This window comes from Megalops cyprinoides, chromosome 14, assembly GCF_013368585.1.
Source record: "Megalops cyprinoides isolate fMegCyp1 chromosome 14, fMegCyp1.pri, whole genome shotgun sequence".
Classification (NCBI taxonomy): domain Eukaryota; kingdom Metazoa; phylum Chordata; class Actinopteri; order Elopiformes; family Megalopidae; genus Megalops; species Megalops cyprinoides.
The window spans coordinates 32,061,418-32,083,032 of NC_050596.1; the positions used below are offsets into that span (position 1 = coordinate 32,061,418).

General features: G+C 41.8%; 1 protein-coding gene across 4 annotated transcripts; it reads left to right on the forward strand.

Annotated features, from left to right (window-relative positions):
• Positions 1–234: 234 nt before the first annotated feature.
• Positions 235–16,289, forward strand: LOC118789313 (TRAF family member-associated NF-kappa-B activator-like). 4 transcript variants are annotated; one of them, XM_036545675.1, is made up of 9 exons: positions 235–349; positions 1,568–1,619; positions 3,234–3,375; positions 4,982–5,093; positions 5,373–5,482; positions 7,785–7,858; positions 7,962–8,080; positions 9,207–9,616; positions 15,865–16,289. In XM_036545675.1, exons 3-9 carry the CDS (start codon positions 3,277–3,279, stop codon positions 16,030–16,032), a joined length of 1,092 nt encoding a protein of 363 aa, XP_036401568.1. In that variant the 5' UTR covers positions 235–349; positions 1,568–1,619; positions 3,234–3,276; the 3' UTR covers positions 16,033–16,289. The 4 variants fall into 4 exon arrangements, with proteins under 4 accessions (XP_036401568.1, XP_036401566.1, XP_036401567.1 ...); XM_036545673.1 differs by lacking the exon at positions 1,568–1,619 and having other exon boundaries at positions 235–391; XM_036545674.1 differs by lacking the exon at positions 1,568–1,619.
• Positions 16,290–21,615: the final 5,326 nt, after the last annotated feature.

Below are 21,615 nucleotides of genomic sequence, written 5' to 3' on the forward strand. Positions count from 1 at the left end.
CGCAGTTAAACGACTGAGCTACAGATTAAAACCCGCACGGCAGCAACGCCCTGACTTCTCTTCACTGTCAGTTGAGTTTGACAGGTTGCGCCGCGCAGTAAAGTAGGCTACACTGAGCGCATCGCTCAGCCAGCCTGGCTAACCCCGCAAGAGCAGCGCTGCCGAGCGCTCATTGGCCGGGCTGCGGCGAGGCGGAAGTCACAGCCGCCCGGGGATTCCCCGTGGGAAGTTCCCAGCGCCTTATAGAACATGTAAAACATACATCTGTACGAAATATAGTTTCCTCTCCCTGCTTGCGGTGCAAAAAAAAGTTGAACTTGAAGAATCAAAACGTGTCGCGGTATCAAAAGTAAGAATAAATGTAGATCTTGTTGCGAATTTTCGAATTAAGGTAAGGTAGCAAATGTTCCCATTAACACTGTAACTTAGCTGAACCGGCGAGCTAAACTAGTAGCAGCCAGTATAGCTAGCTAGGTAATCTCATTAGCTTTAGGGTATTATAACGCGTAAGGACTACAGAAAACGAAACTGTACGGCGGTCCATGTTTTATACGGCTTACATAGATTCTCCAAGAATACTCCTGAAGCGGTATTTAGACAATACGGCGTTTAGAGTGATAACTAGACTAGATGTCGCTCATTAGCTAATTTAGCTGTGTTGCTAACAAGAAGTTTATTGACTGTGGAACTATGCTAACTTAGCTCGTTCGCTTGCCAGCTAAATGGGTAGATATATGTGATTGTTTTTGTTACTTTGATAGGCCATTTTTTTTATTCATATTGATAGATCTACATTTACGTTAACATATTGGGTGCAAGTGAGCTTAAAGTTGACACAATTTTTTTAGTTGAGTATACATACAGGACTGTATGCAAAACGTGGGTAATGGAAGGGAAAAGTTGACCTGAATTGTCGGATGGCTTCCTTGTTAGCTGGTAACCTTTAGTAGGGCAGTCCAGTATATTTTTTGTGTCGCACAATAATGGAAAAATTTGGCATTCCTTTGCTGTCTTTAATGGCATTTTAAATAGTTACACATTTATTCGACGATTTCGTTTTTTGTTTTGGTGGCGTCTGGTGGGTATCTTTGTCTTAAATGTTTTGATGAATTGAGATTGTTCAGAACCACTTACAAAGTTATCTATCTGTGAACATTTACCCTTTACGACACGTTATTTGAAGCTACTGATTCTTCTTACTGTCGGGATGTTTTTACTGTTTTTTACTTCATGATTTAGGAGACAGTTGTTGCAGAACAATTCTAACGCTAGTTCTGCTTTCCAGTTCACGCTAAATGTTGTTCTGAAATACTTTTTGTTTTGTTATACCTGATTCGTGTAGTTTAAAACTTGTTTGTCTGACAGTTGTCGAATGATATTTCCAGGAATGACCTCTTTCTGGTATAGGCTGTGTGTTATGTTTTATTTTATGGCTCGTATTGGCACTCGCTGTTTTTGGTTCCATATGGGGTGCCACACCTACAGTTCACAAACAGAAACTATCAGTTGCTTGTAAGATCTCTCTATAAATAGCTTCTTCCTTTGCATTTTTGACATTCCATAAAAGTGTAAACAACTTATCGACGAAGAAATAAGTACACATCCACTGAAAGCTGAAGGTAAACGGACAAGAGTTTGTCTTATTTAGTCTACCTAATTGTCTACATGTTTTCACTGTATTGCCAGTATATCAGAAATGGAAAATCTGGACTATAGACAGTGTGGATTCCTTATAGAAAAATATGAGCACTAGTTGGTTAAACCATGTGTTGTGCATAGGTAAACCATTGTATAACAGACCATTAACACAACAAAATCTGTTTTTACGTTGTTAGGAAAGTCCTTTGGCATGGACTAGCCCGTAAGTTTCCATGAACAGCACTCCTTAGATCAAACTCAATTTGCATAAAGCTGGAGGCTTGATTGGCATTGCTCTGAGGACTGTCCCGAGGATTATGTGGGAAATAAGTTCTGACTGCTCCTAAGCCTTCATCTTTTCCCGTTTGTGCTCACCCCTGCTCTGATGTAACCTTTCACTCTTGCTGAAAAAGTTAAACTCTTGTGTTGATCTGATTATGTATATTATATTATGTAAGGCGGGTAGCTAGTACAGATTCACTTGATAATCTTTACCCTTCTTTGGTGTGTAAGTAATAATCTAAATGATTTGCCAAAAGAAATGTCACACCATCTGAATGGCAGTTGATTTTTTTTTTTGGTCAGGTCAGAGGATTTTATTCCTCATGGGGCTCTGTTGACATCCAGCTAGCACTTCTCCTTGCTTGAACTTCTTCCTCCCTCCTGGTATTTGCATATGCTGTGTGATGGAAAATCACTGTCAGGTGTATCACTGGAACAGAGACAGAGGGAAAACTCTGAAACGGAAATCAAAGTGACAACAATGACTGCTGAACACCTGATCAGAACAAAGACGGCCAGACCTGTTATTTGTGTGACGTTATAGTGAAACTACAAAGCAAAGACGTGTATATCCATGCATGTCTGTTTATCTGTCTATCTATCTATCCGTCTATCTATCTGACTATGTCTGTATCTATATCTGGATATATCTGTATCTATCAATCATCTGTCTGTCTATATGTCTGTCTCTCTGTCTGTTTGTCTATCTGTCCTGTCCTGCTTATGTTTGGACAATTACGCAATGCTAGCTGGTATTTCTAAGCCAGATTTTCTTATATTCAAAAGTATGGGTAACGAGGAAGACCAAAGAATGTTTGCCTTGGTGGAAGAGCAGTGAAACACATGCCACGTTTCCAAATCCTGCGCTTATTTAGAAACGTCCAGACTGGTGCTGACTGACTCAGTTTTATTTCACTGAAGGCAGATGTACTCGGAAAAAAATCTTTACTTTGCACAGGGAGCGGGGGGCTTGTGGTAAATTGCTTGTTATTTTTTGATGTGAAGTAGCCTATCGAATCTGGAGCTCCCTGGTGTCAGGCTGGGCTACACCCACAAAAAAAAAAAGATTTTGTTTTGTTTTTTTTTTTTTTTTGTTTTGGAAGTTTTCGAGGTAACCGAAGGTAGCCTATAATCGATAGTTAAAGCTTAACGTTTAACATGCGCTTGGGTCAGTGGAGGTGTGTGTAAAATAGTTTCTCTAAACAAACACAGGAAGCCTTTGGTGCCAGCACTGCAACCCTGGGACTGTTCACAGTGTGTCTGCAAATAAAGGGCCTTTCTCTGATTAATTGACACCAAATGTGTGGACGCAGGGCTCATGTCTACTGCGTCAGTGATGGTACTGAAGTGCGAAGCATGGAAAGGAATATCGGAGACCAGCTCAACAAAGCCTTCGAAGCGTACCGCCAAGCGTCTATCGAGAAGGATACCGCCAAGAGGGAGCTCCAGCAGAAGGTAGGAATGTGTGACAAATCTAGTTGATGATGATGATGATGATAATGAGAATGAGTAGCATTTAGATATCAGTGTTTCAGTGGGTCTTCACTATAAAGAGAGCATGGGTCACCTCAGACTCCCACCAGGGCAATGCATGGCAGACATTTCACTGAGTTTTTCTTGGCCAGCCAGGATGATAGGGCAGCACAGGGAGTTTTACTGGGACTTGAAGTGCACTGTACTCTTTGGAAGCAGTGCCACCGAATCTTGGTGACAATTATACATTTAATCCGATGTGCTGTTTGGATGATCTTGGGAGATTAATGCACTGGGGGGGTTAGTATAATATGTTATATTAGGAAAGTGTATAAATATGGCTATAAACACAGAGGGAGTGTCACAGAGTGTCAGAGGGAAGCTGAAATGAGGTTTAAAAGAATGCTGTAGGGCTGCGATGCTCCTCAGAAGAGGAGGAGAGGGCTTGCCCTGGGGTGAGGGCATGGTCCCGGGTCAGGGCTTATACCCACAGAATACCGTGACTGCTCACTGCTCTCGGCAGGCAAGCTCACACCCCACACAGTTGGGCTGCGATGCTCCTCAGAAGAGGAGGAGAGGGCTTGCCCTGGGGTGAGGGCATGGTCCCGGGTCAGGGCTTATACCCACAGAATACCGTGACTGCTCACTGCTCTCGGCAGGCAAGCTCACACCCCACACAGTTGGGCTGCGATGCTCCTCAGAAGAGGAGAAGAGGGCTTGCCCTGGGGTGAGGGCATGTTCCCGGGTCAGGGTTTATACCCACAGAATACCGTGACTGCTCACTGCTCTCGGCAGGCAAGCTCACACCCCACACCATGCTCCTCCCAGCCAGACAGCGTACCGTCCTCGATCACTCCGAGATCTCCCTCCTGGCTGCTTGTGCAGTGTGTGGTGCTGTTTTATCAGCCATCTTTATCCCAGTTCGCTGCCTTAGGAGAGAGGAAGCAGTGAATGAATTCAGTGCAGTACCTGAGTGTGTCTGACCCACTGCTTCACTTCAGCTCTCAGTTGCCATGGCTGCCTTGGTAACGTGACCTCTTGAATCAGAAAGCTCATACCCACCCTGAATAATGAATATTGAAATGTTTGGCAGACACCTTGATTTCTCACTTCCCAAAGGCAGACATTTTAAGCTGAAAGCATTTTTAAAAGTATTTTTTTGCCTATAATCGTCTAACATGTCAGTGCATACCCATATATCACATGGAAATAAACTCGTTTCTAGTATTCTGACCTAAAAACAAGGAGTAAAACTGCACTGGAATCAGTCTTTAGGAGACGTTGTCTCATCAGAGAGATGATGTCTCCTACAACACAGTGTACCCATCACAGCAAGAAGACATTGTTTTTACTTACTGACCTACTTATACCACACCAAGCGGCAACATGTTTTTTGTCACAGATGTCTCCCATCCTGGCATGAAAAAGCCCCTTTTCTTCAGACAGTAGGTGGGAGAAGGCTGTGGGAGTCGTATGGCTGCCGGCTTGGCTATTTTCAGGGGAAAAATGTGCATCGGGTTATATTTTAAATTTGCAATATTGTGAAATATTTGCCTTGTTTTTAATGGGTTTTTTTTTTGTTTTGCAGACTGAGTATTATCAAAGGTACACCTGGAAACTCGAGCAGCAGATAGAAGAGCAGAAGCAGCTGATTTCAAAACTTAAAGCGCAGCTGAGTTCAGCAACAAAGCATGCTTCAGGTTAGTGCAAGTTAAACTGCATTTCTTTCAGCTGATTTCCGTAGAGCTGTGTGACATTGCATGTGTGCAGCGCACGTCTAAATGAAGACCTGCTGTTGTTTTAGAAGGTAGCATCACAGTGCGCTCGTTTACCGTTTCTGAAAGCACACCAAGTAAAAGCAGATCGGCAGTTGAGCACAGCTCGTGTGTTCGGGAGCTTCCTGCTGCAGTAGACGGCAGAGAGGCGGCGATGTAGCGTTCTGCGTTTGGACTGGAGCTGTTTGCGCTGCTGCTTCGCAGGAGAGGTGAAATGCAGTGAGCCCGATCTTAGGAAACAGGAAGCAGAAACCTTATCGCCCTGCGATCAACACCCCGACGGCACAGCATGCAGCTCCCAGAGGAGGAAACAGGTATGCACTTCCTGTTGCATCTCACGCCGCGGCAGTGGGTAGCTCTCATCCAGTTCGCATTATTGTTCGTTTGACAGACTCCCTTGTCCAGAGGGCCTTACGAAAAAAAGGTACAGAAGTGCTTAAGGTTACATGAACAGCAGTGCGTTCAGAAGACCATGTTTGAGTGACAGTATGGCTGTGTCACATGGTGCCCCATTGAAAGTGCTTTCCTGCCAATACTGTCTAGAGCAGTAAAGACCTATGATACTCAAACAGTTAAGAACATGTCTGAATTGTCAAAGGTGATAGCTGTCCTAAAATGTAACCATTAAATAATCTACACAAACGCAGGGATTATTCAGTATCTGTAACACTTCAAACATCAACATTTTGTGATACAAGCTGACAAAATTAGGTCCACCACAGACTTCCTCTTGGCCTTTTTATCACCAAGAAACGAAAAAAAAAATGTGCATAAAAATTGCAACTTCTTGGAACACCATGCGTCCAGGACACATAAATTTAATCCCCCTCTTTCAGTTCATTAGCACTGTTCCTGGTAGTCTGGTTTCCTAAATGTATTTGATTGTGGTTGTGAACTGTTTAAGAATTTTAATATTGTTGTGTTTGTTTTCTGTATGTAATGTGATTAGTGATACGCTGTGTGTATTTTAAGAGTGCAGTGTTTATATTCATGTGCATACTACTTACTCGTACAGTGCTTATCATAGTAGGTTGAAAAGGCCTGCATACTTTAACCTTTACACCCCTTGAGAAAGTGGTAGGAGAGCTGTACGGCCTCAGTGGTGTCCCATAGTGTGGAACACTCCCTGTTTTCTGAGGTGTGTAGAATGAATTAACGCGCAGAGGCTCAGGCTCCATATCTGAGCTTTTACTCTTTCACACTCTCTCTTATGTGAGTGGCAGTGTAACGTAGTGGTAAGCAGCAGAGTTTGTAACCGAAAGGTTGCTGGTTGAGTTCCCCGCTGGGGCTTTCCTGCTGTGCCCTTGGGCAAGGTACTTAACCCACAAATGCCTCAGTAAATATCCATGTAAAAATTATAACCTGTGTAAAAACTGCAAGTTATGTAAATTCCTCTGGATAAGAGCACGTGCTAAGTGAGAATAATATAATTTAATGACAGACGCACTCATACCAAGCCAAGCCATTTATTCATCCATGATTTCAGAATCGTCAGGGGCTATTTAAACATAGAAGATCCTTCGGGAAGTAACTGAAGAGAATGTGTCAGCAGCAAACTAGCTAATGCAGCTTTAAGTGCAGAAACGAAAATGGCTATTTTTGTTCAGTAGGTGGTGCTCTAGGATAACATCTCTGTTGTTTACGAAAGGCCCAATCTGCGGGAGAACGTTTGTAATTTGCCACACTGTTTCTGTAGCAGTGACATTGTTTCATACATACCTCAGAGTGAGAGTCTGAATATGGGCTGGGCTGACAATCATGAGAGGCACTGATGTTTAATTTTCCCACATTGGGGATTTAATAAGAGGTGCCAGTTTTAGTCATCATTGTCAATTACCATTTGCCCTTTGTATATTAATTGTAAAGTAAATAATATTTTGAAAAATATACAGGAGTATGTGTATATACAAACACACACACTCACAAAACACGCACGCACACACACAAACATGCTGTGGAATGTGTTGTTCCTTTGTTTTAAATTTATATATTAATTTCATTTTCAGACAAAAAATACTGATTATGTGCTTGCATATCTTTTGTTAAGTATGTACTCATTATACTTTTGGAGCCCACATAAAAAACATTATTTTTCAAAAAGCATGACACATGAGCAGGTGTTTTCGTATTTTTAAATCCAGTCACTCAGACAGGAACGTATTATTATTAATCTCAGTAAATTCAGCGGTCTCGGGTACAGTGCATTAGGAGCTTTTGTGTTTTGTGGCTGAGACTGTGAACGCTAAATTCTGGGACTGCGTGTAATTGGCTGTCTCACTGCACAGCTCGGGCCTGTGAAACGGTGCGCAGGGGTATTGCCACACCATGCGGGTATTGCGACATGTTTTATTCCGAACTTTTTACATCATGTTTCATGTGTGACTGCAACTGTTGTTAGAACCGCCGTGTTTCGGGAAGTGCAAATGGTTTATGCACCCACTCTTGTCAGACACTCTCAGCACATTTTCAGACACAGTTTCGGTCTCGTTAGATGTCTTGGGCTTTTTTTTTTCACAAAATAATGCTGCATCATCTTCTGTATGAAGTGATTTTGTTTGTTCTGTACCAGATACCTACTTCTACTTACTTTGCCTGTCTAAACTCTGTAACATGTAGCTTCAGGTGAAGGAGGACGTGGAGGCTGCAGCAGTGTCTCCACATATGCTGCCAGGGCCTGCGAACATGGAGAAGTATGTGCCTGTTTCTCAAGAGCTCTGAATCACTACCTTAGTTTCTCTGGCCTTTCCTGCCGAGACACTGAGATGTTAACTTATCTTTTCTCTTTTTTCTCAGTAAAGATGTTCTTGACGCATTTCGGGAACTCCAGGGAAAATTCCACCTGATCCAGGCCTTAAGTCGAAAACAGAAAGATCACCTGCGAAAAATATGTAAAGGAAATCATACAGCAAATGGTAATTTTGCAGTTTGACTTATTGGTAACTTAGAGTCACTGGGCTTTTAGAGAACTACTTTAATAGGCTGCTCTGACTTAGTCACACTTGGCCTTAGCACAAGTCAGGTCCAGCACTAATTTAATTATGAGAGTAAAAAACGGTTGAGTTACAATTACTTAAATTTGTCATAACAAAATGCAAATGCTTATATATTGTTGCTTTAGTATTGTGCTGAAAAAAAGCTCCTCACTCTTAAGCAGAACAACACTGTTACATAACAGTTTGTTTAATCCTATATTGCTCTGTTGAACTCTGGTCTTTCACCAGTGTTAAAATAGAACACGTTTAATTATCTCATAGGTAAAGCTGTAACAAGCTCAACCACAGAGGCTGTCCAACATTAATTACTCAAGAAACTATTCTGCTTCTTCACAAATTATCATTCCATAAAAAAGGAATCAGAGTGGACACATGAATGTTGGAAGAAAAAAACTCTCCGCATTCCTGGAGCAGCTTTTGAACTGCACATAGCACACTTTTCATACCTTCTGATCTCATGACACAAATGATACTGTTTATCAAAAGTAGCAGCTCTAGCATTCAGGAAAAATTCAGGCCTAAACTTCCTTTATCTAGCTGTGGACTGTGTGGCTGTGTGTCTGTGTAGCAGATCTCTGACGCGGTGCTGTGCAGCAGATCTCTGACGTGAGTGTAGCTGTGTGTCTGTGCAGCAGATCTCTGACACGGTGCTGTGCAGCAGATCTCTGACGCGGTGCTGTGCAGCAGATCTCTGACGCGGTGCTGTGCAGCAGATCTCTGACGCGGTGCTGTGCAGCAGATCTCTGACGTGAGTGTAGCTGTGTGTCTGTGCAGCAGATCTCTGACGCGGTGCTGTGCAGCAGATCTCTGACGCGGTGCTGTGCAGCAGATCTCTGACGCGGTGCTGTGCAGCAGATCTCTGACGTGAGTGTAGCTGTGTGTCTGTGCAGCAGATCTCTGATGCGGTGCTGTGCAGCAGATCTCTGACGCGGTGCTGGGCAGCAGATCTCTGACGTGAGTGTGGCTGTGTGTCTGTGCAGCAGATCTCTGACGCGGTGCTGTGCAGCAGATCTCTGACGCAATGCTCTTTGTTGCCACCCTGCAGAGCAGCAGTTCTCCATGCCTATCCAGTGCACAGACGTGACGGCGGAGCAGGCGGAGGGGCCCTTCTCCTCGGCCATGCGGTCGGAGGGGGCCGACGAGCTCTCCTCCCCTTCCCTGGCGTCCCGGGGCGTCAGCCCGGAGGCAGGGGACCTGGTGGAGTCCCTCACCACGCTCAGCGTCAAGTTCCCGCCCCCCACAGACAGTGAATACGAGTTCCTGAACAGCACCCCTGAGAGACAGATCCACGCGTTCATGGGCATGAAGGGGCTGGGGGTGCTGGCTGGGGTCCCCTCGCTGGTGGAGGAGCAGTCGCTGGGGCTTCCCGCCCACTTCCCCTTCCCCCTCTCTCCCCCCCACACAGCCTCCCCCTCTGGCTCACTCGACCAGGAAGCCATTCGCGGGCCCCAGCAGGTAAGCATGGCCGCTGACGCTTTCTCATCACAACGACAAAGACCACTGCTGCTTGTGACCATATTCAACATTTATCCCCAGAAAAAGCTAGAGATGTCCTGATCTTTCAAACTCAAGCAGTGTCATGGATTACTCTTACTGGGATAACAAAACAAACAAAAAAAAAAAACTTAAGGGGTACAGCAACGGTCCGCTCAGTTGGAACTTTAAGCCCATCTGTCAGAAATGAAGGTCCCACAGCTTTTTGTCTGTGTGTTATTAAAATAACACATATGTTTGCATTTAATGCTTTGCCGTTTTTGAAAAGGAGCATCGCAGAATTTGTGTGTTTGGTGTGAAAGATCAGGAAAAACAGCTGCACTCTGTAGGCAGATTCATGAGCCCAGCCGTACGAACTTATATGCTCTCAAACATTCCTTTTTCACAGCTGTAATAGGTGGGGTCTTAAGAAACTAAATTATGCCATTTCGTTTATAACTTGTCAAGGTCCTGGGGAGCTGTTGAGCACACATTCTATTACATTACATGTTACTTAGCTCATCACTCCTGCGTTGCATTGTTCTTTTCCTAGTGCTGTTGTGTGTGTGTGTGTGTGTGTGTGTGTGTGTGTGTGTGTGTGTGTGTGAGAAAAATGAAGCCGCTGTCATGAGATCCCAAGTAAAAAATCAAGAAAGGAAAGGAGGGTAATGGGTGTTTAACCTTTGCACAGCATAACCCTGGAGGTTAGATAATTGATGGTTCTTCCAATAAAAACGTGTTAAATGCTCCCCTGTCATCAAAATGTAGTTGATTATATTGAACGCCGTAAGCCATTTTCATAATTGTTATTGTTCAAGTTACACAATACTGCCAACGACGGGCAATTTTGTGCACTATGTTGAATACACCCATTACAGTCAAGCTTGGGCTGTAATAAAGACCGGGATGCTTTCTATATCATCCCTTTTGCACTGTGATGTGGTTACTCCACAGAGGAAGTGTCTACAGTGCTCCTCACCACCACGATACTCCCTCCCGGCTAATTTACACCGGTCATAGTATGTGCTGACCAGGTAGTGACCTCGCCTGACTGTCTCCTGTCTCGTCTAACGATGGCTGTGAAGGTCAGAGAGGGGTGCGGTTTTGGTCGTTCAAGATCACAGCACACAGCTCTGCACTGACAGAAAAGGAGTGCTGAAAAAAGATGCATATCTCTCACCTGGGGAAAAACATATTTTGGTTGTGTTTTAAATCAGTGACGTATGTGCATCTAGCTAGCTGTAATTTACATCTGTAATTTTAATCTCAATTTTAGATTGCAATTTGGTAAGGTTACTAGCGAGTGATACAGGTAGTTGGTTTTACATGTACGTACATAAATATACAATTTCTTCCACAGTTCCATGTGGGAGTCCCACAGCAAAATGTATTGACAGACATGGGATAAAAATAAATCCATCTTCAGCTTAACTGTATATAGTTATGCCTTGCTAGATGGCTGGAATTTGTCAAATTAACCAGTGGTAAACCACAGCATTTTTGAAATTTCCATTGACAAAAAGTATGAAAAATACAAGAGGCTCCTGGCTTTACTTCAGAGAGATGGAAAAGTATAGATGTGTGATTATGAGTGCACTGCCTTCTCCAGGAGGCAGACACAGTGTCCCCTTTGTCGTCACATGGATGTGGTTTAGCACGGGATCGTCTCTCATGCATGCCTACAACACACATCGCAATTTTAGCACCAAATTATCCCTTTTAATTGCCTGATTTTTGCTATGAGTTTGCTGTGATTCTTGGTGAAATTTGGCATTTGCATGCTGAAATCGTACCTCGGAGTTAACACCTGAGACCTGGAATGGTGTCAGGCCCTGTGAGCAATGCTAACTGCTCTTTGGAGCGCTGTTAAAAGCTGTGAATATCAAGCAGTCTTCGATTTGGATCAGTGCTAGATTTTTCATGAGCAGTGAGGGATTACCAGCAGCCAGTGGAGGATAGCTATTGCAAACGTAATGTATCTTGTCTTCCTGTAGAACAGAGGAAGCAAATGGCATCAAAGTCATGGGACTCATGGATAAGAATTATTTCTGGCGTAAGAATTAGTGTGTTTTCTCTTAGCCCCATTTGCAATTGATTTTAAATGCTGCCCTCTAGAGGAGACTAAATGTTACAGTATGACCCTTAGAGCTCAAGATCTCCTCTTTTTCCATTGAGTGGTTGTAGTAGAACTCCCAGGCTAGAAGAATGGGTTTACTATAATTAACCAGTATCCAAAAGCACCAACAACATACCAGAACCCTGTCTTTGATGAGCACAGTCTGCGTTTGAGGCCGAATTTTGAAACCTCACTGACAAATCAAGCTTTTATATTCTGTTGCTACACACAGTAGTTTCCGGTACTTTATTTCAGATGATAAATGAGATGTCCCGCCTGACGTAGAACGCTCCCCTCTCACACCAGCTATTGCCCAATGAACTCAGCCGCTTGTGCCTGTCAGTCCTGCAATATACAGTGTACATTTTGCATGGAACCTCTGCCTTCACCTGTATGGATAGGTTTAATTATGTGTGCAAGGAGTAAAGTTGTGTTGTTTGTGATACCGTCAGTACTGATAGGATTCGTCTGGGTATGATTCCTATTGAGAGAGTCATTTCTTTGAATACTGAAAAACACATATTATACGTGTATCTAGCTAACCATGTATTCTTTCTGTTTGTTTAAACTCATATTATCACTGAAAAGTATAGTTACAGTGGTATCAGTTATAGTGGAATATTACAGTTGGAAGCAACAGCAGTGTAGCTGTCTTAAATAGTTGTGGCTAGATAACTGTTCATTCTTATTTCATATATTTTAACAGTGTAACAGTTAGTGTAACTTTCTAAATACTTTTGGACTCTTTTGTAGTTCTTTTTTCACACTGTAAATGGTTGTGTATCTTTACAATTTTGGCCCATTTTACGGTATTAGGTCACATAAAGAAGGTGAAAAAGGGCGACTGACCACAGACATTCCTTCTTTAATTGAGCAACAAGCAAACATCATGTTTGTTGTCAAACAAGTGCCATAACAGCAAAGCCTAAACTTGCCCACAGCAATCAGAAGTCTCCAAAGGCCGCTACAACTGTCCCGAGAGGATGCGATCAATACCAGATCACCTCCTTGCTGTTGCCGTTTAAGAAGTCCCCTCTTGATCTTGTGCAGACCTGTTGTTAGAACCATGCTAACGTTAAAGCCGTTGCAGTTTGCCTTGGGGAGTTTGCCAGCTTGCGCAGGAGTTTTTTAAAGATTATTTGAGGTGGTGCTCGGCAGCGTGACGCCATACCACGTTATGGGAAACTTTGCTGAACTCGAGTGTTTCCAGTGTGTCGCCACAGAGCTGTGAAGCTGGGGCCGGTCTGTTCATTTAAACCGATCAACTTCTGCCGCTTCACTCCGCGTTGCCATAGGCGTGAATTGGCCATTAATTTGTGATGTGTGTTACTTGCTAGAAACACACAGCACAAACACTGCTCGGTGATCATGTTTTTAATTCTTTTTTGTAACATATATTTTTCTGAGGTTTAACAGATTAGGTTTTGTAAATCTGCTATGTCGTAGGTTTAAGATTTACCTCTTGTGAACAGTGTACCTTCACAGAATTTGATCCACATTATTTTGTATGGCTTTTGCTTTTTTTTTTTTTCAAGAAATTCCCCCCGAAACATGGACAACCCCCTCCCTTCAGTATGGATGGTGACATCCTGCAATGAGGAGTTTTCTCTTTGATATATTTTTCCCCTCCTCTGTGAATTTCCACACTTTGGCTCAACCATTTTTTCAAGAGCAAAACATAGTAAAAGCTGGTTTTCACAAACCACCCAGGTGATGCACCTTCCTTATTCAAGGGAGGTTACTGTATATTCATGTCAGAATAAGCGAATATTACATTATAATATAATATGCATAGTAACATAATATGACATTAATACTAATCCCCCAAAGCAGGATTTGCTCCTAATAAAGAAACAGTCTCATTTAATATATAAAAAGCAGTGTAATGATGCATTTAAAAAGTGATTCATATGTTTATATGTTCATTGAGCAGTAGTGCATTAAAGAAAGGATTACCGTTTCACAGTAAAGAAACTGTCTGTGTGGTAATATTCACTGTTTTATTTGAGATGAGATATCACTGCTTGTGGCACCATCAAGTTAAAGATGTAGTTAAATTATTATTTTATGAATATTATCACTTTACAAATAAAAATAAATTTATTCCAATTATTCTTATTATTAAACTTCTGCTTTATTTTAATTAGTATTGAATTTAGTTTTTTCAGGTTTTATTTACTCATTTACTAGATGGCTAGTTAAATGAACCAATTCTACCAATTATGTGGCATTAATGTGACACCCACTTGAGTAATCACCAATTATGCAAGTTCGTCACTACTGAAACGGCACCCGCTGAACGAACATGTGTGGGCTGAGGTGTCTGTGGTACATATGCATACCTACTACAACTATTTATCACACTACAAATCCCACTATGCACCAGGAGGCTCTGAGGATCTCATAGGCACTCATGCTCAGATGCAGAGAGCTGAACAACGAGGCTGCCCTGGATGACCTGCCCACCCCTATCCCTGGTGGGACAAAGCCAGTTGGTTCCACCAAAGTGTGCCCCTGGTCATGGTAGGCAAATGACGCTGGTTTTGAACCCGTGACAAAGGTCTCAGCCTGAATTTGAAACAAGCACCTTTAACATCTGAGCCACTCAGGAGCCCTGCTTAAATCAGCGCTGTTTTTTAGCTAAAAAACCATTCATGAAATATCCGTGATTATCATGGCATAAGGAAATAAATTTTGTCTAGAGCTAATAACTCTTTCTTATGGAAGAAAGATGCAGAGACGGTGAACACTGGAAAAGGAGCATATGTCTGGGAACGAAGTCTGCTGTAGTTGGCCTGAAACTACCCATGCATATTTTGAGAAAGTTTATTGATTATGAAATGAATGATAAAAACCCACAGGGCTTTGGTCAGCAGTTTGAGTAGCGACAGTGAGTGAGTCTCTGTGTGTTAGGCACGGACACACGAAAGGCATACCAAGTGCTTTTCACAAAAAACGAACCCATGAGAGGAGGAAGGAGCTGTCGCTGGCTTAATGTTAACACTTTTATGCTGTTACTCTCCTTACTCTCCCTAATTTAAGAACCGGAACTTCACAAGATACAGTCCAGACCCCTTCACATAAAGACATTCACAGAAAGCGGTCTGGTTCGCAAGTGTGAAAACGTCCCTTTGATAAAGCTGGACTGCCATGTTGGAAGGGATTAGGGAGAGACTGAGAGGAGAGAGAAACGGCTGCAAGCGCGAGGTCCCATTTTCCCTCTCGCACTTTCTTTATAGAAACGCGCTGGGAGGAGCATCCTCACCTCCCCGCCGATGTTAATTGATTATTGTTACGAGGTAAAGCGGTGCACTCTAACCAGCCCACACTGTTCCACAAATACCCACGAGTGGGTGGGGAGAACGAGGGTCCAGCTTCACCACTGCAGGATGGCTTCCAGAAGCAGGGTCTATATGGGAGAAATGCACATTCGGCTGCAGGTGCGCGACGGAAGTCACTGAGCGGTCATTCCAAAGATACGACACTGTATTGTGATATTGTGGCACTTAAAAAAATAATCGAAGCTACTGTCATGGTGAGGCACAACCCTTGTGTCTGACCTGAACAGCATGTGTAAATATCCATATAAATATTAGCAGTGGGGAGTGTGTGAGCAAGCAAAGTCACTCTGCAATGCAAACGGTTATTTTCGCAGTTAATGCTGAGAGAAATTGTCTGTGTCCATTGTTAGGTGTGTAATTTATGTGTCATATTGATGAGCTTGCATGCCGTAAAACATGATGTAAAATTGTATATATTGATCTGTCACCTTTACATGAATACAACCTGTTATATGTATTCACTTGAAGCGAATGTGCAGCCCCTAATAAATAAAGGTAAGGTCAGCTTTATCAGGAAGAGGTGCTTAAACTTGAAGAGGGAAGCCCCACTTGATCCCTGTATTCATTCAACATTTGTCCCTCATTATGTCTCAGTTGAGCAGTTGTCAATATTAATAAAAACAGCCGTGTTTGCAAGAGAGAAAAATTGTGAGTTAAATTGAAGGATAACGAATCAATGAGTCCAGTGGGTTTTTACCTGGACAGGTGACTGTGAAAGGCGCTACATTGTGGTGGAGCGACTCTGACGTGATGTTTTTCTCCCCCCTCTGCAGCCTGTCTGGAGCCCGGATCTCTGCGAGGCCACCGCGTCGGAGACCCCCCCACCCCACCAGGCCCAGGTCCCCACAAACTGCGCTTTCTGCAAGGCCCTTGTTCCCCAAGATCACATGTTCAGCCACCTGAATTCGCACTTCCAGAACCCCACCAGCAACGGACACTAGCGCAGCCCTGGCTGCCCCTCTCCCCTGGCCTGCCCCTTTGCAGGGCTTTACAGAGGGAGCGTCTGGGTCTCTCGCCCCTCTGTGAGTGCAGCGTGTCTTATTTCTTTAACCCAGAACTGGAATGAGCTCCCCCCCTGTAACATATTTAATTTGTCTCTGTCTGTAAAAGAGTGGAACGGTAGACTTTTAACGTTGACGTCTTAAAATGGCCATTTTAAAGTCTGCTGCTGTACCCAGTGAGTGCTGAGTGACTGTGTGCAATAAAGTTGTGCTTTCGTTCGTTTCAGCATCTGCATCCTGTGTTGTGTTAATGTGTCGCTTTTCTGGAGCAGAAGCGCAGGCTCAAAGGCCTCGGCTGTTCGGCTGTGTGGGTCACTCAGCGCGGCACAGCGTCACACAGTATTTCCCATGCGCTGCGCTGCGCATCGCAGACCCCGGTCCGCTATAGCATGGAACGTGCCGGACGCGTGCAGAGTATGAAGTACAGTTTGTACGGAACAGTTTTTTTTTTTGCCGTGCACGGGCTGGCAGCACACAGATAATAACAGACACGCCATACACGCATTCTGGAAAACGCCATGTTAACACGCAGGTTCAGTGCGCCCCTTAGGCCGTGGTGAGACTGGTTATCATCCTGAAGGTACTGTGTGACAGCGTGATCTTCAGTGTGGTGACAAGGTTTTAAAATGTTTGATTTTTTTAAAGCAACACTACAGGTACTGTCCTCGTAGTAGATTCCCAGTAATATTTTTCCGTGTGCATTCTGAACAAGGAAGTACGGATTAACATATGTGACTGATGGGCTTCAAGTCTACGTGTTTATTTTTAAACAGAATGCATATCTTTTTTTTTTTCTATTGTCCTCGTTCACAGTGAAATCCTTGTTGCCGGCAATCATGATTGGCTGGTGCAAAACGAAGGTGGACCCCACGCATCAGGTTAGCGAGAAGACGCAGAGCTTATTTTTGTGGGGTTCATGGCTTTTTCATTTTTCCTTTTTAAATTCTTAACTGTGATGAATGGGCCAGTGTAATCACAAACCTACTGTATTAATTGAATGTGTTACGCATCAGTTCAAATATTTTCAGTGCGCTCTGTATTGATTTTAATGATCGTACAGACATATGGAATAGTCTCATTATGCTGGTCATGAGCATTTAATGAAGTTATTGAAGCAGTATTCAACTTCTAATTGACTAAATTAGATAAAATGATGTTAAAATGACTCAGCTGTGCTGTATTCCAATCTCTGCACAAAAATGTGCAATAATTCTCACTTTATCAGCTAACAGTATATGCATAACAGTAACTGCCATACGTAAGCATTAAAGAATAACACCATATTCTTATGGAAATCAAACATTTAAAGCAGACATTATGCATTGATTTAAAACTGGGATATGTTCCAATACAGAATACAATAATAAAATTTATCAGTATTTATTATTGTTATGATTTGTAATATCTATTAATTATACATACATGGTGCAATGGCATGCTCTTGTCTTCCTGCAGAAATGCAGTCTAAGTGTCTTTTTCTGCATTTATTTAGACATGGAAGTGTAGGTTTTTTTCTTGGTTATACCACACGGCAGTCATGTGCTTCAGATTGATTTATTGATTAGTTTAGGGAAAAAATGTTTTGCAAGAAACAAAGAAATTCTGTAATTGCTTAAAGTAGCTTCTGTTCAAATTCTGCTTAGGTATAGGAATGCGTTCCGTTACAATACGCATCAATGTTTTTCTTTATTTGAGAGATAGAGCAGCAAATTAGTGAACTAATGGTGTGTTGTTTTTCTTTTTGCCTCTGAACAGTGTTGGATTAAGGGGGTATGTTTATTACAGCTTTGAAAACAAATGTAATAATATTCACAAACTTGTGAGAAGATGTGTTAAAGAAATATGGGGAAAATATGTGTATTTAAAGTCTGCCTTTTTCAGAGAAGACCTTGCAGCCCCTCATATATGGGCTAGTAACACTTGTGTTGTGTCGATGAGCTGGTGTGAAGATTGCTAACTGGTTGTTTTATTAACTCCGCTTTGTGTATACGGCTTTGGCATGCTGATAATTCAAGACCTACATTTATAATAATTGGGGGTCATTGAAGAAAAAAAATATTTTGGGTATTGTAATTTATATAATTTGAAATTTCAATCTATACCTTTTTACAACACCAGCTTTATTTCACAAGATGATAATTATCCTGTAATGTAATTACTGCTGTAATGACCACCTTCACATACTTTAAGTAATAACGTAATGTAAAGTAGAGGATTACCTGATTGAACTAAATACAGAGGAAAAGTGGAAAACATAGCAAATTGATATGTAAGAACCACGTCAGTTTGTAACAATATATACCAAATATATATTATTCTTTAACTCATATTGCATAAATTGACAAAAATAATGTGCAATTCTTTCAAGTAAAAATGACATTAATGAACATGTGAATGAAGCTTCATTGTTTTTCCCTCTAAGGTTTTTCTACGTCTTGTTATCTGCATGCTTTTGTGTACAAAGACTGGACTAGTCTAATGAGGCTTGCAGAACTGCCCTGCTTAAAAAGAGCAGAATGGATTCTTTATCAGAGAGATGGATTCATTCTTATTTTGTCTGGAGATTACAAGCAACAGAGTGGGAGCTGACAGGTTTTTTCTTTTTTTTTTTTTTTTTTTTTACAATTTGATGTATTAATTCCAGTGGAATGACTTGTTTAAAATAGCTGGACATGTGGATGTAGGAGCTGTGAAATCAAAGGATCTAAACATAATTCAGACAGAACCATAAGTGGTCTTTGTTATCTTATGGTTTGACAGCTGCAAGCTAACTATCAGACGAGCTGCTTGGTTTTCCAGGCGTAGTTTGTGAACAAATATGTCTACTTCAGATGACTTTAGAGTGCAGTGGGGGGAGAAAAAAAAAATAGTGGTTCACGAAACTGAAAATGCAACACATTTTTTTGAGAAGTTGAGTCAACAATCACTGACAGAAAAACCACAACATGTTCGAAGCCCTGCTTGTGTACAGCTTTTTCAAAGCTGGTTATTCCATTTTTATTCAGTATGTGTCACACATAATGTATGCCTGAAATTGGATCAATATAGAAGGCAGAATTTGTCATAAAATTATGGCCAGTGAAGAGTATTTATTCTGCAAATGTAGCAAATAGAAGATAAGCAGCATCCCTAATGATTTTGATATGGAAATCTGTTAAGGGATGGATGGTGGGGCTTGCACAGGCAGTATGGTGTTCTCTCTGGAATCAAGGACAGCTGCTTGCACATAATTATGTTGTCATTGCTGGTTATTTGGAAGAGAAAAGCTGCACTGACAGTTACTGGATCCATGTTTTTTTTTCCTTTTGTATGTTTACTCAGTTGTTAATAAAATAATGCAGGCAGCAAGAGAAGGAGAAAAAAAATACTCTCTTGAAAGAATCTGGCTCTTGGGAGTCCGGTGTTGCCCACCTTGCGGCTTCTTGTCTTTTCAATAGAAGCCATCTTGTTGTTCAGAGTGTTTTTTTGTGTGCTGCAGCAGGTACATTTGGGGAGAACGTTTGAGGAATAAAAAAAAGAAGAAGAGAGAGAGGGATATGGATTGAAAGGGAGACGCAGCAGGCTGATTACGAGGTGTCAAAATTGCCAGGAGCAAAAAGGTGAAAGCAATCAGGGGTGAGAAGAGTGAAGCATTCGTGAGGGGCAACTAATTATCCATCTCATTTGTGGCGTGCAGCATTCGAGGCAGCGCTCGCCCGCTGAACGGTGACAGATTGGTGCGGAGGAGAGGGGAGGTGTTAGAACAATGGAGCCCAGCTCACAATCATTACTGCATGCTAATCAGAATGGCTGGTGTGCTGCCGTTCTGAGCTGAGGAGAGTTCAGGGAAAAATTGTAAGTCACCATCTTCAGAGGAGAGCAGTGGCCTCTGTCATTTCAGACTGCTGGAAAAAGGAAAGAATTCAACAGATTTTTTTTTATCGACACCAGTTCTTTCCAACGCTTGAATGAGCCAAAGGGTTCATTTGAGTGTGGTCTGTATCCTCCCTTCCCTGTAAAAATTTTAAATGACACTGATTTAGATAAATGGTTCTCAGCAGATTGGGTATGTATTCTTATTACACAATGTTTGCCTGACAAATTTCAACTGTTACGGGACTGGAGAACTATTTAGCAATTCATGCTCTCATAAAGAAAATATTTTTCTCTCCATGTGGCATTTAAATTAATCAGATTTCTCTATCCCTACGTGTTCAGAGTCAAGCTCCATTAAACTATTAAGGGAAATGCAGCATACACAGGATATGTTTTGATATTGAAAAGTAAACAAAGATACATAATTGCAATCAATCTAAAGTACAGAAGATTAATGTCCCAATAATGACATTAAATTGGCATCTTTTGCAACATCTGTTGTTATCTAATTTGTAATTGAATATACTTAGGTTAATGCCACATTATGTCTTATTAGAGGAGATTTGTTATTGAGGTTGTTATGTTTTATCTGTCTGTGTATTAATTATATTCAGAATCAATGCAATCCAAAATCTTGAATTTTGACTCTGCTCACCTTCATGTCCACACAGGTGAGTAAGAAATATCAGGTTGAATGTGAGATGTTTTTGATGTACAACATTTTTGATGATTATGATCATTTATAATATTATCAGCCAGCCATCAAGAAAGAGGGGGTTGAATGATTTGAAATGACATTAAAAAAAACAAATACAAAATTTCACCTGTGGTTGGAATACAGTACACAGGCATCAACTGTTCTATTTACAAAACATGACTCATAGATTATCTGCATATGGGAGTGTTATTTAACTATGTATTTTATTACCTGGCACCTGAAGAAAGAAGTGACATCAACACTTAATTTTTGTTCAAATGATATCATGTATTTTTCATATCTAGGTCATCTGGGAATTATAATGTTGGAAAGAACTTCTGTGTTACATTTGTAGCTGCCGTGTACATACATTGCCAGGTATAACCCACATAACACGCGGTGTAGCATATGAGTTAAGGAAGTAACCATGGAACCACCAGAATTTAGGTTCAGTTCCCCAGCTAGGCACAGCTGTTGTACTTTAAATTGCTTCAATAAATATCCAGCCACAAAAACACAGATTTAATTTAAAAGCGCAGCCTGCACAAAGGTGTCAACCATACAACGTAATCAGTATTTATGAAAAAACGCAGCCACTATCATTTTTAAATTATAATTTTTAAAAATAACAAATTAAGTAACAACACGTATTCATTTGTGTTGGAAGTCACACATTTCATATTTTGGATCGTGAATGCTCTTGTTGCCCTGACACTGACAGCCGTAAGTACAGACACGCAACACACTGTCATGACATTACTCAAGGGCTATCACACCTATCTAAGTGGTATGTAAACCAAGCGTGTAATGAAGGAAACATGCCTGAAATAAGATATTACATTAGTCCAAAACGGGGTTAGACTGTAAAACCGTGAGAATGAGTGCTTTGTTAGCTGTTTATCACGGGGCAGACTCCGCATCCGCAACAGCGAAATGACCTACAGTTGGCTTGGACAGATTGCTCTTAATTA